Here is a 16,075-nt window from a genome sequence, read left to right as displayed (position 1 = left end):
CTGAACTTACAAACGTTTGCGGGGGAGGAAAAGCTTCAAAAGCCCGAGTCGAACGAGTGGAAACGCGTCGTCCTTTTGGTTTGCGTCATGTAAACACACACACGCAGACAAACACAAACTGGAGTGCCCATTTTTTTTCCGCCCCCCCCCCCCAAACTCCACAAGCATCATTTCGCCGTGAAGCGCAAACAAAGCGACACACGTGTCGCACCCTATGATTTGGGCGTGGAAAACAATACAACAACAACAAAAAACGAGCGGCGCTAGCACGCACCGGTTCAACGAGTACAAACGCCGCAGTGGAAAACTGGCGCTTGGGCACAGACAAACAGATAAACAGACAAACAGGCATCGCGCTGGCATCGCGTTGGCGGCTCGCCTGCTCGGCGCCAAACTACAATTCTTTTTACACACTGCTTGGTGCGCTCGTTGTTCTATTTCTTGCATCGCTCTCGACTCTTAAGGCCTTTGAAGAAGAATTTGGGAAGATGCTTTCAACGGCCTTTTAACATTTTTTTGATAAGTAGTGATTTTGGAAATGCGAGGCTCCTATCCCACTGTGACGAAATGTATTTTTTTTTAAAAATGGCTCGGTCATAAAACAACAAGTTAATAATTTTTGTGAATATTTAATGTTGCTAATTTTGAAATGTTTGAATGGCGGGCAATGACACAACTAAAATGAAAGCACCCATGGCAGCCATCAGAACACGGCTGCTTGATGGCATGAAGGAAATAAGCAGCACAAAAAAACCCCAAAACAAAAAACACATTCAGTAATGCACAATCAAGTAAGCATATCAAACCCCAAACGCGATATAATCTGTCAACGTGACAAGATGAAACACGCCGATTGCGGGAGGGTGTGGTACGTACCTTATCTTCCAGCCGGATCAGTCGTGCTCCGATCGTCGGGAATTCTTTATCTTCCCCTTTACCTGGCAAACGAAAGAGAAATATTCGTGTATAAATATTTCGATGAGCCCAACCCAGCCTCCGAAGAAATTGCACGGAATACTCTGGCTGCGTATTCGTGTCATTTACCAATCACCAGTGTAAATAATACATACTTGATATGTATTCGTGTATCACGTTTATGTTTAGGTTGCGGCATCGTTTGCGTTACAATATTCATTATTAAAAGGTTTAAAAAAGCCACGCACCATTCTGATGACGTGTTGTGTCATCAACTTTAACTAGCGGACGAAGCTATTGATTCTGTCAGCTCCATAATGTGTACTTTTATTTGTTTATTTGTTATTTTGCCACTCAACTTTGACTGGGAGTATCTTCGAATGCTTGAAGCAAGCAGACACGGACAGTTTTCGAAAAACTGTTGACTTTTTGCCAAACTGAAGCATGGCCGGCCGGCAGAGTGGCATATGTCAGGCTGGGAATGTGGTATCTGTGTCATGGTGTCGGAGTATTATTTTTTTTTGTCGGAATAGTACATGTAAGTATGAGAATTATTTAGCTGGATCGAGCGGCTTTTGTGAGCTTTGATTTTGCTATTCTGGCGTGGTGCATAAGATTCCTTTTACAAAAAAAAAAAAAAAAAAAAGAAGTCATAAAATATATGGAGTTCGAAAAAAACAAAGAAACGTTTTAACATATTGTATGGAAAAATATATTCCCCGCAGTTGTTCAGGCAAATTGTGCCGTTCACTTACAGAAAAAGTATAAGTGAAGATGTTCTCCTGTTATTGAATTCAAATTGTAAATATCACTTCAAAACATCTTTGGTTTAAGTTATGCATCGCAAATATTAGGATGGGGTGGAAGAAAACAACAAAGGATTTTGCGCGGTTATTTTGTAATTCCTACAGTCCTTAATAGTCAAGCATGCGGGTCAGCCAAGGGATGTTTACAAAGCACCTGGGAACTGGACCAAAAGGAAGGAAAGGAAGGAAACGGAGTAACAGTTGGCGGAGGGTGTGGGGGCAGGGAGAGGCTTGAGGGGTTTTGTTTTTTTTATTAACTTGAGCGTTTATGCAAAAGCAAAGATTTTTATTTGACCTTCTTCATAAATAAATAAATCATCAGTAGTTGGAATGCCGAAAAAGTGATTTGTGACAATTTGGGGTCTGGAAAATCTGGCACGTTCAGCTCAGTCGACCTCATTTCAGTCAGCATCAAAGGATTAATTTTGCTGGTGTGTTTTGTATTTTCCTTCTGTCTTTTTTTGAAAACCATTTTACCAGACTCAAAAGTACTTTTGTTCAGTATTTGCGAGTATTAGAGTGTCACGATATTTGAAACCGATGCTGTTGCTTGTGCTCAGTTTTATTTTATTTGGTGGCTACTTCCTGCTTTCATCCCATTCCTGCTGGTTTTGGATCATTTACCTGGAGCTGAAAGTGACCACCTTTTTTCTCAAACATGGGCCTTGATTCGGCCACGTTGTGAATGACGTGCTACTACTTTAGCTTCTACTGCTAACTGTCATCATGCTAGCTGCCTTTTGATGAACCAATGACTTTGATTTGGCCCCTTTGCGAATGATATAATGCTACTTTAGCTTCGACTGCTAACTGTCATCATGCTAGCTGCTTTAATGCTCGTCATTTGCACTGAAAAGTTTGAGTGTTTTAGCATTTGTGGAGCAGGTAGGGGAAGTGGCACTGCCGTTGGAACCTTGTAACGGCTGAGCAAACAGGTTTTTAATTCCAAATTTCTCGGTGGGGAGAAGTTCGCACTTTTTAATGACCTTTTAGCGTTAAATAAAAGCACTCTGCAAATGTCATATCCACACCGAAGCTGCTTCAACATTTGCCAAAGGGCCCGCACAGTCGTGAGAGGCAAATATTTGAGAACCCCCCCCCCCCACCAAAAAAAAGGGGGGGGGGTCTCCCGCATGGCCTCTTGTAACTACGTTCATCTTCTTCTCCTTCAGATACCAAGTTAGTCAATGCAATAAACAAAGTTGGCTTGGGGGAGTTGTGGCTATTGCCACAGAGAGGGCCGTTAACTAGATTGACATTGCACAATAAAATATCTGAATGGTGGCCACTGTAGTCTGAACGCGGTCAGAAGGGGGAGGATCACATTTGGGAATATTTGTGTTGAGATGAAGATGCGCAGATGTCTGAGAGGATCACGTTTTTGAGGTGGTGCGCTAAATAGTGGCAGTTAATTTAACAACAAGCAGCAGTTTGGCAAATAGTGAACAGCTCTTCAAAACGTAAATAGTTGATGGGAAATTATCATTTGGAATGATTTTAATCTAAACGATTAACTCATTCACTCCCAAAGACGTTTTTAAACGTCTTTTCAGACTTGGTCTAGAATTGGCTGGTACTGAATGAGTTAAAAACAAAAGTCTCACTGTATACCCGACTTATGTCAGGTTGTCAACTTCTAAGGAGTGTGGATTCATTTTCAGCCATTAAACTGGTTTTGAAAGGTAGACAGCTGGCTTTTGCGAGTCAACCAGTCAAACGATGCCAGCGGCTAGCCGCTCGTCACTAACACCGTGACGGCTTTTGAAAAGTAATTAGCCGGCTGTCACAAGTCAACCGGTCACTCGCTGCTACCTGCTAGTCGCTAACGCCGTGACTGCTTTTGAAAAGTAGTTAGCCGGCCGTAGCGAGTCAACTTTTCACTCGCTGTTAGCAGCTAGGCGCTAACTCCGACGACTGGTGCCATATTGCCCGGTCTCTTAGTGTATTCATTTGTATTTCAACATGATTTCGGAAAGGTGTTGCGTTGATGACAAGACACACATCTTGGGTTTAGTGATACTGACGAAGCTGTCATGCAAACCGAAGCCATGTCGCGGTTATCGTGCGCTCTAAATCATCAAATGGAAAAAGAAGCCAAATTGAAATCTGTCTAGTAACATATTGTATATATGTGCAAGTTTATTAAAATACAGTGTGTCTATCAGATGTACACTCCTGTGTTTTTACCTGGAAGGAACATTCCCGGCTTTCCCAGTGTGCCATCCAACCTACAGGGGACGAGGGTGGGGGAGCCAAAAATTAGTGAATCGAATGATACACACGCACACATACACTGCGCACACATGTGCCGGTCTATGTATTGCATAGTGGCACTAAAATGAAACATATGGATTTCTACACCTGTATGTGATGGGATGGAGAAAAAATATGCATTTAAAAATGGGATGGAAAATTCCACCGCTATTCTTCCCGACGGGTTTCATGTGCACACATGGACTGCTCATCATTCGTGGTGTGTTGAGGTCCTCATAACATTTTACAATATATTGCTTGTATCTTGTGCGGGGTTTCGAACAAGTCTCGGTTGTGAATTTGGACTCTCTAATTCTCATTTGACTGCCTTGTACTGCATTTAATCTTTTCAGGGACAGGGCTCACTATAGTGGGCAGCTTATCATGTTGTCAGGTTACAGGTCATCATTAGTGGTGCATGAAAGGGTTAATAATAACTTGAGCGTAGAATGTTGCCCTTTCGAAAGAGTTCTTCTGGGCGCATTTCATTGACATGTTGCAACTGTGCAATACAAAGCATGCATCTCCAAATGTTGAGAGTTCCTTCCGTCTTTGTATTCGGAATTCATTTTCTTGTTTTGTAATTTAAAAAAAAAAAAGGTCAGGCTACAGTGTATGTATTGACGTTTTAGCACCGTTTTGGTTGTTGTTTAGATATTAAAAAGCATGTATAGGCTTATTTTTAAAAAATTTTACCCCCAAATATTTTGACACCAAATGTTATTGTATGAAAGGCACTTTGTGGCATTAAACGAAACAAATGAATAAGGGCCGCACCTTCTCTGCAGCTCCTTGATGCGCACCATCATGTTGAGATGACCTTGTGAGTACTGCTCGATCACATCACGGACATCGTACGGCTTGCGCGCTTGCTGAGGATCGCACGCACACACAGAAAAAAACACATAAATAAATAAATATGGAAGGGATACAAAAGCCATTTGTCAACCCTAAAAAAACATGCTCAAACCCCACAGGTGCAAAAGGTTCATTAACTCAGTATGCTCGAATGTGTGTGTGTGTGTGTGTGTGTGCGTGTGCGTGTGCGCGCGCGAGTGTTTGTACATGAAGTGACAAGTGCACGGTAATGTAGAGAGCAATCGCATTAAGGTCCTTTCACAGCTTTGTTTTGTGTGACGTGGATACAAGCGCCGTCAGAAAGAACCCGGTGAACTCTTTAAGGGTGCAGCTGAGATCACTTATAAGGGCCCTAATTGAAAACACACACATACACACACACACGAACACACACAAGAAGCTATGTGCATCGCAACGTGTGCGCGTGAGCTGATCTGAGTCATACAAAACAATTGTATTTATAAATGCGTTATTGCGGCAAGTGCATAGACGTCTGTGCTCAGTGGAACCATTTGGATGGTCCGCTGGCCTGGCTGCTTCAGAGTGCCTCGTTGTCAACCACGAGTGCAAGCACATCAAGCAGCAGAATAACAAGGTTGGTAGGATTTTGTTATTTGGCGCCGCGAGAGTGGCTCCCTTTCCAGCAGCTCCTATATTTTGTTTTCTACTTCTTCCTTTCATAACTTTGCTGCTGTGAATTGGGAATTTCTCCATTGCGAGACTAATAAAGGTTTTCTTATCTTATCTTATTTTTTTTATTTTATTTGTTTAAAGTCCGGCGGCCCGGTAGTCCAGTGGTTAGCACGTCGGCTTCACAGTGCAGAGGTACCGGGTTCGATTCCAGCTCCGGCCTCCCTGTGTGGAGTTTGCATGTTCTCCCCGGGCCTGCGTGGGTTTTCTCCGGGTACTCCGGTTTCCTCCCACATTCCAAAAACATGCGTGGCAGGCTGATTGAACACTCTAAATTGTCCCTAGGTGTGAGTGTGAGCGTGGATGGTTGTTCGTCTCTGTGTGCCCTGCGATTGGCTGGCAACCGATTCAGGGTGTCCTCCGCCTACTGCCCGAAGACAGCTGGGATGGGCTCCAGCACCCCCCCGCGACCCTAGTGAGGATCAGGCGGTTCGGAAGATGAATGAATGTTTAACGTCCTACTTAGAGAGAGCGAAAAGTGCAAAGTGAAACAATTTCAACAAAGGTCCAATGAGACAGCCAGCGTTTGGAAAGAGGAGGTGCCCTGGCGTGGCTGCGAAGCGCCTTGTTGTTGTGACATGGGAAAAAAAAAAAACCCTGCAATGACCTGATGGTAATCATTCCAACCATTGAGTGCAGATATTTATTTTATATTTTCATTTCCAGGGACTTTAAATGCTCCAGGGTACTTCTCTTAGCCTAAGCCATATTGTAATGAGCAACCAGGAAGGAAATGTGAACTACTTTCAAACATTGCAGTAAGTTCCATTTCTGGTGCTATGGTTGTCGTCACCAAAATTGCAAAGACAAAACAAATATAGTGAGGTTAATATTTTGAATACTCATATATTCTTGTTTGTGTTATTTAGCTTAGCAATGTTGCATTGAGCACTTTTCTAGGCTGTTTCTGTATCTCCCCCCCCCCATCCCCTCCAAAAAAAGGGCAAATGTACTGTATGTCCGCAGTACTTAGCTTAGCTTTAGCCATACTGAACTGAGCATAAGTCACCCTTTCTTAACATGGAAAACTAATTACGATTTTGACTCGTGATTTAAAAAATATGTTTTCATTTTCATGTTCAAACCAAGTTAAAATGAACATAAATTTACGGGGGGGGGGGGGCACAGCAAAAACAAAGATGTGCAACTTTTCGTCATCCCAATAAGATTTATTTGCTGTCTGTGACTCATGCTTACATGCTCACTGACAAGCTGAAGTTTATTTTTACACCGATACGTAAGTTGTGCCTGACAGTCGTCATGTTGACATGTTTCCATACCAACGAACGCCGGTTGCCGTCGGTGATATTTTGTGTGAACTTGGCCCAAAAAGGACGTGGGCAGGTGCATGGTTTGTACACACACACACACACACACACACACACACACACACACACACACACACACACACACACACACACACACACACACACACACACACACACACACACACACACACACACACACAGGTACATATGCAAAGCAACAGTGCAGCTGATGTTGCAAGACCCCCAACTCCCCACCCACCATACCTATTCCTATTCCTATTCCTGTGCAACCGCAACATGACAGAATGTATGCGCGCCTTCTCCCTCTTGCTTTTTACTGACCTGGAACTTCTTGCGGGCCACAAAGTACTGCATGCGACGCAGGACTTTGACGGCGGACCTCTGGGCGTGAGACAACCTGTGACGCAGACACACAGAAAAAAATGATTCATTTAATTGAAAACATCACAAATAATAAGGAAACATAAAGAGCTCAAATATCACAAAATGGTTATTTGTTTTGTTGTTACTAGTACAAAAAAGACAAATTCATTGGGGCAAATGTGCTGGCAGATCCATCAGATGGCGCTGTAGTGAAAAAAAAAAAAAGCTGGTTAGTGTTGCTTTGAGGCAAATTTTAGATGCAAAAAGCCGTAGCTTTAAGGCATGAAAATACGCAAGCCGATTGTCTAACTTGCTGTTTCTGCAGACTCTCCCTGTCCTTTCTCTGCTTTGTGAGGCCCTGGAAACCTCCGTTAGAGAACCAAGTGGGGCACAAAAAAAACAAAACTTGCCAAGCAAGTTTCAGCCAAGCGAGTCTGTTGATTTATGTTGTGGCAGTGATTTAATAAAATCACCCAGTTTAACATCCTTTGTCCATAAGTTATGATTTAATCATTCCACGTGAATTTTTGCTCGGGTTGTACGTCACGTATGTGACGTCAAATCGCCAGTTGCACCCACCTTTTGCCCTTGAGTGATACGGCAGATACAGATGTAAATTTGCGTTTACATTTTTTTTTTCCCTCAGCGGGTGATCCTAATAAACCATTATCGAAAAAAAAAAAGTCCACCGTCACGCCGGTTGCAAGCCGGCGCGTCAGCGCCGCCCTCTTTCTCATCCGACAAGACGACGTCCCAGCATCCACCCGGCCGGTTAGATGATGGCAGTGAATCTGGCACTAAGACTCGGATATTTCTGCATTTATTTCAACGTTTATTCAATTTCAACGGAAAGGGTGTCACCTAAGCCGTATCGGCTGATTACTTATGCGCTGCAGCACCGGCCTCGCCCGACACAGAGCTCGCACGGCATCTCCAGTGACGGAATGGCGTGCTGTTGAGAATCTTAACTTTTATCGGCATAACTCTTGAAGTACAAGTACGTAACCGGGGCTCGTAACATCGGCGAGAACGTACGTCACTTCCTGTTTCTCACTCAAAGCTGTCCCACTGGCAACATCAACTCCATTTAACAATACTATTGTTACTGTGGCAACTTTAAATTGGGGAAACCAGCTCCTTTGCAATTCCTGATTATAAAGTGCAACCCAAAGTTCTATAACGATATGTGCAGACTCATCATTTTCTCTTTTTTTAAATCTCTTTTTAATTCAATTACAATGGGAAATAAATTCCATGAAAAAAAAAAAGCCTTCCAGACATTAAGAGGATGGTGTGTATATTTCATACCAGGCGGCTAGTGCAGCGCCATTAACGCCCTGCGCAACACAAGCCCAACGGTTAAGAATCGCAGATTCGCCAGCAACCGGGTCGTGTCCCGACACGCACATTTACATTTTAAATATGACCACTCCCACATGGATCCGCAGCCTTGTGCAGAGCCAACTGGAGGAAAAACAGGCCAGGTTTGCGTTGAAAAGGCTCCCTAAAAGCACGTCCCTTGGTCTCGTAGCAGCACATCTGTGTCAACACAAAGGCAGGGAAGAAAAAAAAAAAAAAAAGCCCACTGGTATGGAGTTAAATGCCGGAGTAGAAACCGCTAGATGCAAACAGCGCACACGCACACACACAAGCCATCCTCACTATCGGTGAAGTGTATGGCACGCACGTGTGTTTTTGTTTTCTCTTGGAGGCGCATGTCTTTCTGCGCCCGGAGTGTGACAGCTGCACGTTTGGATGATTTGTGCAGCCTCGCGAGAGTAAATAGAAGCCCGGGATAGAACATTTTGTTGACTGTGTGGCTTTTGCGCTCATCCGAGCCATTAAAATGTACCGAGTACAAGACTTGAAATCGCATCGGTCGGCAGTCAAAATTGCCGTGTGAATCGAGGGGGGGCCAGAGGAGGGGCCAACACACAAGAGGAGTCGAAATACTATAATTTAACCGACCGGTAAGTTGATTGGACACTCCAAATTGTGCGTAGGTGTGATTGTGAGCGCGAATGGTTGTTGGTCTCTGTGTGCCCTGCGATTGGCTGGCAGCCAGTTCAGGGTGTAACCTGCCTACCGCCCAAAGACGGCTGGGATAGGCTCCGGCACACCCGCGACCTTCGTGAGGATAAACGGATTAGAAAATGGATGGATGGATGGATGACTAACTCTTGGGAGGTTTCGATCAGAGAATGCCGTTAATATTTGTCAACTGTGAGCCCGTGAAGGTCCTTTGAGACTCTTTTTGTGATTGAAGGCTGCGGTATATAAATAAATTTGACTTGACTTGACTTTTACAAGCCTCATGTCAAGTTATGTACGACTGGAACTTTAACGCCGCACTTAAACCTTTGAAAATGGAAGGAAAAAAAAAGCTGCTATGATTCCATAATTTATTGCACATAATAGTTTAGTTGTCTAAAAATAAAAGCGTTCTGAGAGATGAAATGCAAATGTACTGTACCCTAAAGATAAATACAACTAATGTGTACTTGATGCACTGCATTTGACAACAACAAAAATCTCCTGTACATTTTTAGAGTTAAATGGACTGCACGGAGTATTTTAAGATTTTCGTGCTTTACCGTTAACAACGGTGAACTTGTTGTGGCCTGCACAGCTTGTCCAAAGACTTTTTTTTCATTTATTTATTTTTTTGGGGTGGCGACAGTTGAGAAAAAAAAAGTTTGTTTCCATAACGTCTTATGAGTTCAGTTGTTGTAACGTGGCAACCTCTCGCCTGACCTGACAGCTTGTGGCAAAACCACGCGGGGGGGGGGGGGGGTCAACTAATAGTCTCAAATTGATGTCTGGCCATATTTGAAGCTGCCTTTCTCTGTATTGCCGTTTGTCTAAGTGAGCTCTCTCGGGGACATGTGACCTTTCAGTTAAGGCCGTCCGTGTTTATGCAGCATATCTGCTAAGGGGTTGGATTAACTGCAATGTGATGTCATCACTTTTTGTCCCCTTTCCGTAAACAGCTAGCGTTAAAGTGGGGTCGGGGGGGCGGGGCGGGGGGAGTGGGGTGGGGGGGTGCTGAACTTCCTCCAGGGCTGAAGAATCCCCTTATGGAGCGACACCCACTATTCACCACACCAACGTTCCCTCTAAACTGCGCGCATGCGCAATCGCATGCTCTGAATGGATTTCATTTGCTTGCATGAAAAAAAAAAAAAAAAAAAAAGAAGACCATTCAAGGACGGCACAAAACTGGTGAACAAGATGAACAACATGAAGTGCAAGAACTCATTTTCTATTTTTTTTTCCTCACAAAAATTAACTCACTCCAAATTTTAATGTTATCAAGGTTCTATATTTGGTCCAGTATGTCATTCCAAATCTGCAAAAAAGTTATTAGGTCTCCTCTCGTTGTAATATGGGGCAGCAGAAGACGCAGTGTGAGTGCAACTCAGACACGTCTGCCATCCAGTGGAGATTGGTGATATCACAACTTGAAACTACAGTCAACCGCTGCATGTTTGCAGTTCGGCACCATCGTAATCGCAGATTTTTTTTCCCCGTTTTATCTGAAAAAGGCACACTGAATGTTTACCGGCATTTTTCGAAGAATTAGCAACGCAAGAGCGCTCAGCGTCACACTCCACTTGAGCGGCCCTCAAACAGTAAATGAATGACTCCATTCTTGTGTGCGAGCCGATGCTTTTGTATTTTGTGCGGCGGGGTGGGAGAGGGGGTGGGGGGGGGGGGGTGGGGGTTAGTTAATCCACGTAGCACTCCAGCTATGTCCGAGCCAAGGCGGACACACCCACACTTACGCACGCTGCCCAAACACGAGTCTTTGTGGAGTCAACAGGTCGCTCTGAGGTCTTAATTAGGCGGCGGGGCAACAACAGGACTTGAGAGACAATGCTTTAAAACATGGAGCACAAAACATCAACACCAAAGTATGTGTGCTGCTGTTTGTCTATTTTCCTGCCTTTGCTACATAGGAGGAAATGTACCCAAACACCAAACAATGGCAAACATGAAAAGAATGAGGCCCTCTCTACTTATGGGGAAAGAAAATTACCTCCCCTCCCCTTCTACCACCACCAGCGAGAATGTCCTACGCTCTCCACACACTGATGTTTTTTTTTTTTTCGGTGGCTACGAGTCTAATTGGGAGAGAAAACACATGTAGGAAGAAGAACTCCTCCTCCTCCTGTTTCCTGCGTTTGACGCTGATGTGCACACATGTTCAATAGCCCCAAGTGAATACAATAAAACAGCGGTTCGCAAATGTTTCACACCAAGTACCACCCCAAAAATAAATAAATAAATAGTAACAATAATAATAATAATAATACTTAGGTTTTCAAGTACCACAATCATGAGCGGCATTAGGATGCAGGTTTTATTCTGAAAAGATGCATTTGATATTAATTTGATGTACACTTTAAAAAGAGTTTAAAAATATATATTTTTTGGGGTTGATTCATATAAAACAACTACATTTTTGTGCAAAATAAACGAGAGTTGGGTCAAATGAAGGCAAGTAGTGGATCGGTGCACTTTTAGACCCAGACTTGCGTCCTTACCCGCACACATTCAAAAGTAATGAGAGGAGCCGCTTTGACAGGCGGCGGCAAATCAAGTCAGCTTTGTTCACAACGGCGCAAACCCCCCTTTTTTTTTTTTTTAAACATGAGCAAACAAACATTTCGAACCCTTCTCTTCACACCAAGTCCAGCTCCGGATTTTCCCTCGTCACGAAAACAAGAGCCCAGAAGGTGTCCCGGTCGGTCCGACGTTACTACACAGATGAAGGAAGTGGGCCGTAACACGGCAACAAACACAGTGACTTTAATACACTTCCCCTTTGTCCGCGACCGTTTGGGCTGCTCCCAGCTGGATGAGCCGTGGATTAAAGGCCGCTTCCTTCACTCTTAATCAACTGCAAGTTGCTTGAGAGTCAAGAGGCGGCCTTGTCCATCAACCCCCACCCCCCCCCCCACCCCACCCACAGCTACCCCAACACACACTCACACTGTAGCCATGAATACGTTGAGATTTCCACTTTGGAGATTGCACAGTTGTTAATGTAGCCCCCATTCCCAACACCCACCATCAAAACGTTGGCGGGAGATCATCAAATGCTTCTAATACCTTTGAAGTCAGGCGGCCTTAGACATCAGTGTACTAGTAGTCGAGCTGCTGTGTGTGTGTGTGTGTGTGTGTGTGTGTGTGCGCGCGTGCACTTAGAGGAGCGATAAGCTTTACGGCCTGCGCTTTGGTCATCAAAGAGATGTGCTCTCCTTCTGTTCTGCCCCAAAACAGACATGCCTTTATCACATCTCGGTCTTTCAGAGATGTTTGATCTCCAAAAGTCGCGGCGTGCCAGAAGGCCAGCGTGGTATGAATTATAACAACATGCGGCTGGCGCAGCGATGCCGTAAGCGCCACAAGTTCCAGCTCACGCTCGGAAACCATGACACTTTTTTTTTTTTTTTTTCCTAATCATGAGTGCGTGGCCACGCCAAGATCGTTTCGCCGATACCAAAAGTATCGGAATGACAAGGTCGATTCCTTTGTGTTATACTGAAGACATTTGAGTTTCGGATCAAAAGAGGAGACAAAAGTTCAGAAGTCCAACTTTTGTTTCATGGTGTTTACACGTAGATCGAAGATCAAAAGTGTTGGAAAAGACATGATTGAAAGAACTGAAGTGAACAGCAGTTACATTATAAGCCTGCGAGCACTTCACTTCACCAGACTGTTGAAAGCCATCCATCCATCCATCCATTTTCTGAACCGCTTGATCCTCACTAGGGTCGCGGGGGGTGCTGGAGCCTATCCCAGCCATCTCCGGGCAGTAGGCGGGGGACACCCTGAATCAGTTGCCAGCCAATCGCAGGGCACACAGAGACGAACAACCATCCACGCCCACACTCACACCTAGGGACAATTTAGAGCGTCCAATCAGCCTGCCATGCATGTTTTTGGAATGTGGGAGGAAACCGGAGTACCCGGAGAAAACCCACGCAGGCCCGGGGAGAACATGCAAACTCCACACAGGGAGGCCGGAGCTGGAATCGAACCCGGTACCTCTGCACTGTGAAGCCGACGTGCTAACCACTGGACTACCGGGCCGCCCCTGTTGAAAGCCTTCATTCGAAATGCTTTTCCTGCAGCCTTGCTCAGTTCTCGATAGTTTCTTGGGGGGGGGGTTCCCTTCAGGAGGTAAATGGGTTAAGGTCAGGTGATTGGCTTGCCCAGTCTAAGACCTTCCACCCCCTGATAAAGTCCTTTGTTGTGTTGGCAGTTTGTGTTGGGTCATTGTTGAATGTTGATACCTTCTCCGGATTAGTTTGAATGCATTTTTTTTTCCTGTAAATTTTTCCAGGCACAATGCTTTTCTGCTCAACCATTTTGCGTTACATCATCAATAAAGACAAAGCAGTGGCATGACCTCCGACATCATCATAAGCGGATCAGTTTTCTTCTCCAAACTTGGGAGCTTCGCATCACTTTTGGAGATACACTCTCTTCCAAAACTTTTGTGGCGCTGCATCGCTTGCACTTCTCTGCAAAATCCAATCCGGCCTTCCGATTTGTTTTTTTTTGGTGTTTTTTTTTCGGTTTGCATCTTGCACTAAGTTTAAAGCAATCAATCTAAAAGGCGACGCCTGAGCAACGGGTCCCATAATTGCGATCTCTTAAAAAGTGGGTGACTTCAAACAGAAGGCGTTTTATCGTCCCGAGGTACGGTGAAATAAAAGCTGGAACGTTTTGCTCTCAGACAGTCGCACGCTTCAAACGTGTCATGACATCACACTTCTAAAGGATGCCGCAGATGAAACGCTGGCTGTGTCGATGTCCTTGAGACGCGCCCCATCTGTGCTCGTAATGAATGTTTAATGAGCGCGCTTCCTGTCGCAGCCTGTCATTACCGGCGGGGATCAAAGACACTTGGTCCCCCGCTCTGCCGGTTGAAAATTGGAAGAGGAGCGCACATCTAGGACGGAACGCCACAGGTGCTCAAAATTTGGGTTGTGTGGGAAAAAAAAAAAGACTTTTTGTCAATTGTGCCCTTCCGGAGTGCGCCATGTGCCGTTTAGCAGAACATTTCTTCAATATTTTATGATTTAAAAAATAATAATAATAAATAAAAAGGCCAGAAAAATGTGTCACTGTTAATATAAGATCAGTCAAGATTCCACTTTGAGAACGGCGGCACAACGGCCTCAAAGATGGAGCGACGGTATTTCAAGAACATCCCTCGAGTCCTCCAATGAGGTTCGTCACATGCCGGGAGCAACCCTTTCGTAAGCGACAAGTCGGATTCTGGGTCAGGTGTTTGCTGATCCAGGCCTTGGGCTTTGTCGTGCCCTTAGCTCTGACATGACAGTGATGCTGTGAAATGCGAAAAAGAAAATAATTGGCTCTTCACCGAGGTAGCTGCCAAATCATGGTCTGAGAACTCGGTTTGAGGGTCTGAAAATTTACATTTGTCCGATTGTTAAGTCAACGCCTGAACGCTTGCCCTTTTCTGATATTTAAACATTTTGCACAATTAGTACAGCATGTCGTGAAGGTTGTGAAAAGTTAGCTTTCTGCTTGTTTGAAGTGGATTAGTAATATATCTGCACATCTATTTTTAATTTTGCTTAAACTACTTGTTTTCTTACAAGGGGAAAAGAAAAACCCTGACATGTGACACACATGACTGACAATATCCTTGGCAATCCAGCAGCCTGGAAACCTTCGAAGTGCTTTGCCCATAATTGGAAGCATTGCCTCATCAGCAGACTTCATGAAGCCAAGAGCAGCGCCGGGCCACACCCAAAAACACATTGCAAGTGCTCCGTGAACAATGCGGCCACTGTACGCCGGCCAGAAAACCAGCACTGACACCTGTGCCGCACCACTTGGAAGATAGACCCCCCCTTTGTCCGACAGTTACGCCGTCTCGGGTCTTCCTGTTATGGAAACTAAGTAATCCACCCCTTGACAGGCTACATTTACAATTACCTGCCATGTAAAAGTACGAAAGCCAAGTGGAACGAGCTAATATGGGACACTGGTCCATGGGCTGACATTGTTGCTAGCTAGCAAATGTTGTTAGCTGTTAGCTTGAGCGGCTACGCTGTAACGGCCGGGCAGAGAAACTTCAACTTTTCCTCCCGTGACAACAACTTGCTTAATGAATGAAAGGAGCAAATAGGAAAGGAGAGAACAGACAACAGCAGGGCGAAAAAGGAAGCTACTGTTTGGTCGCCAATGGCTGACCGTTATAACCGATCGACCGGAGTGAAAGAGAAAAGAGACGTTGCGCAATTAAAGCAAAAACAAAACCCGCAGTCGTAGCATCGACAGCTGCATTTCTCTCACTGCCATGTTTGACAGTTGATCCGGTCTTTCTTTTCAGCTCCCAAAACTGTTTTTAAAAAAAAAAGCGTGATCTCACCTAAAGTCCCTCTTCATCGTAAAATTCAAGAGGATTGAGCCTGTCTATCAATTTTCAAGAGTAGTCAAGATTTTTGCGCTATACACTTAAAAAAATGAAGCCATTGTTCAAGTTAAACCATTTCAATTGAAGTTGATGTTTACTGTCAAACTAAACATAAAACAAAGACAATTTGTATTTAAAACAGCCAGGGAAGTTTGGCCTAAATTCAGCGACCTTGATGCTAGAAGATAATGGGGAAACACCATCCAGGGGCTAACGAATAACAGCTATGTGGTGGTGTTCTAATGCTTTAGGCAACGGATAGTTGAACACAAATGCTGCAGCAACACATGTAGACTGACAAAATGATACTCACAGTTATATATACTTCATAAATTGCAAAAAAACTACAATTATTACTTCAGCCTCTACTGTGTCAGTTCTGAAACTCTTCTTCATGCGTGTCTGTGTCATTATTATACAACCGCTATATTGTCGAGGCA

General features: G+C 44.3%; 1 protein-coding gene across 2 annotated transcripts in view; it reads right to left on the bottom strand.

Annotated features, from left to right (window-relative positions):
* kcnq1.2 (potassium voltage-gated channel, KQT-like subfamily, member 1.2) overlaps positions 1-16,075 on the bottom strand; it is a 137,303-nt gene that overhangs the window by 58,735 nt on the left and 62,493 nt on the right. For both annotated transcript variants that reach the window (XM_086109380.1, XM_086109381.1), the window contains 4 exons: positions 7,133-7,208; positions 4,752-4,846; positions 3,909-3,949; positions 877-938 (listed from right to left, as the gene is read on the bottom strand). In XM_086109380.1, the coding sequence (XP_085965506.1) occupies positions 877-938; positions 3,909-3,949; positions 4,752-4,846; positions 7,133-7,208 (274 nt within the window). The remainder of the gene's footprint in view (positions 1-876; positions 939-3,908; positions 3,950-4,751; positions 4,847-7,132; positions 7,209-16,075) is intronic.

The sequence above is a fragment of the Hippocampus guttulatus genome, chromosome 4 (assembly GCF_054856545.1).
Source record: "Hippocampus guttulatus isolate MCC_2025c chromosome 4, RoL_Hgut_1.0, whole genome shotgun sequence".
Lineage (NCBI taxonomy): Eukaryota > Metazoa > Chordata > Actinopteri > Syngnathiformes > Syngnathidae > Hippocampus > Hippocampus guttulatus.
The sequence above is the reverse complement of the archived record's forward strand: the minus strand, read 5'-3'. Positions and strand labels throughout refer to the sequence as shown.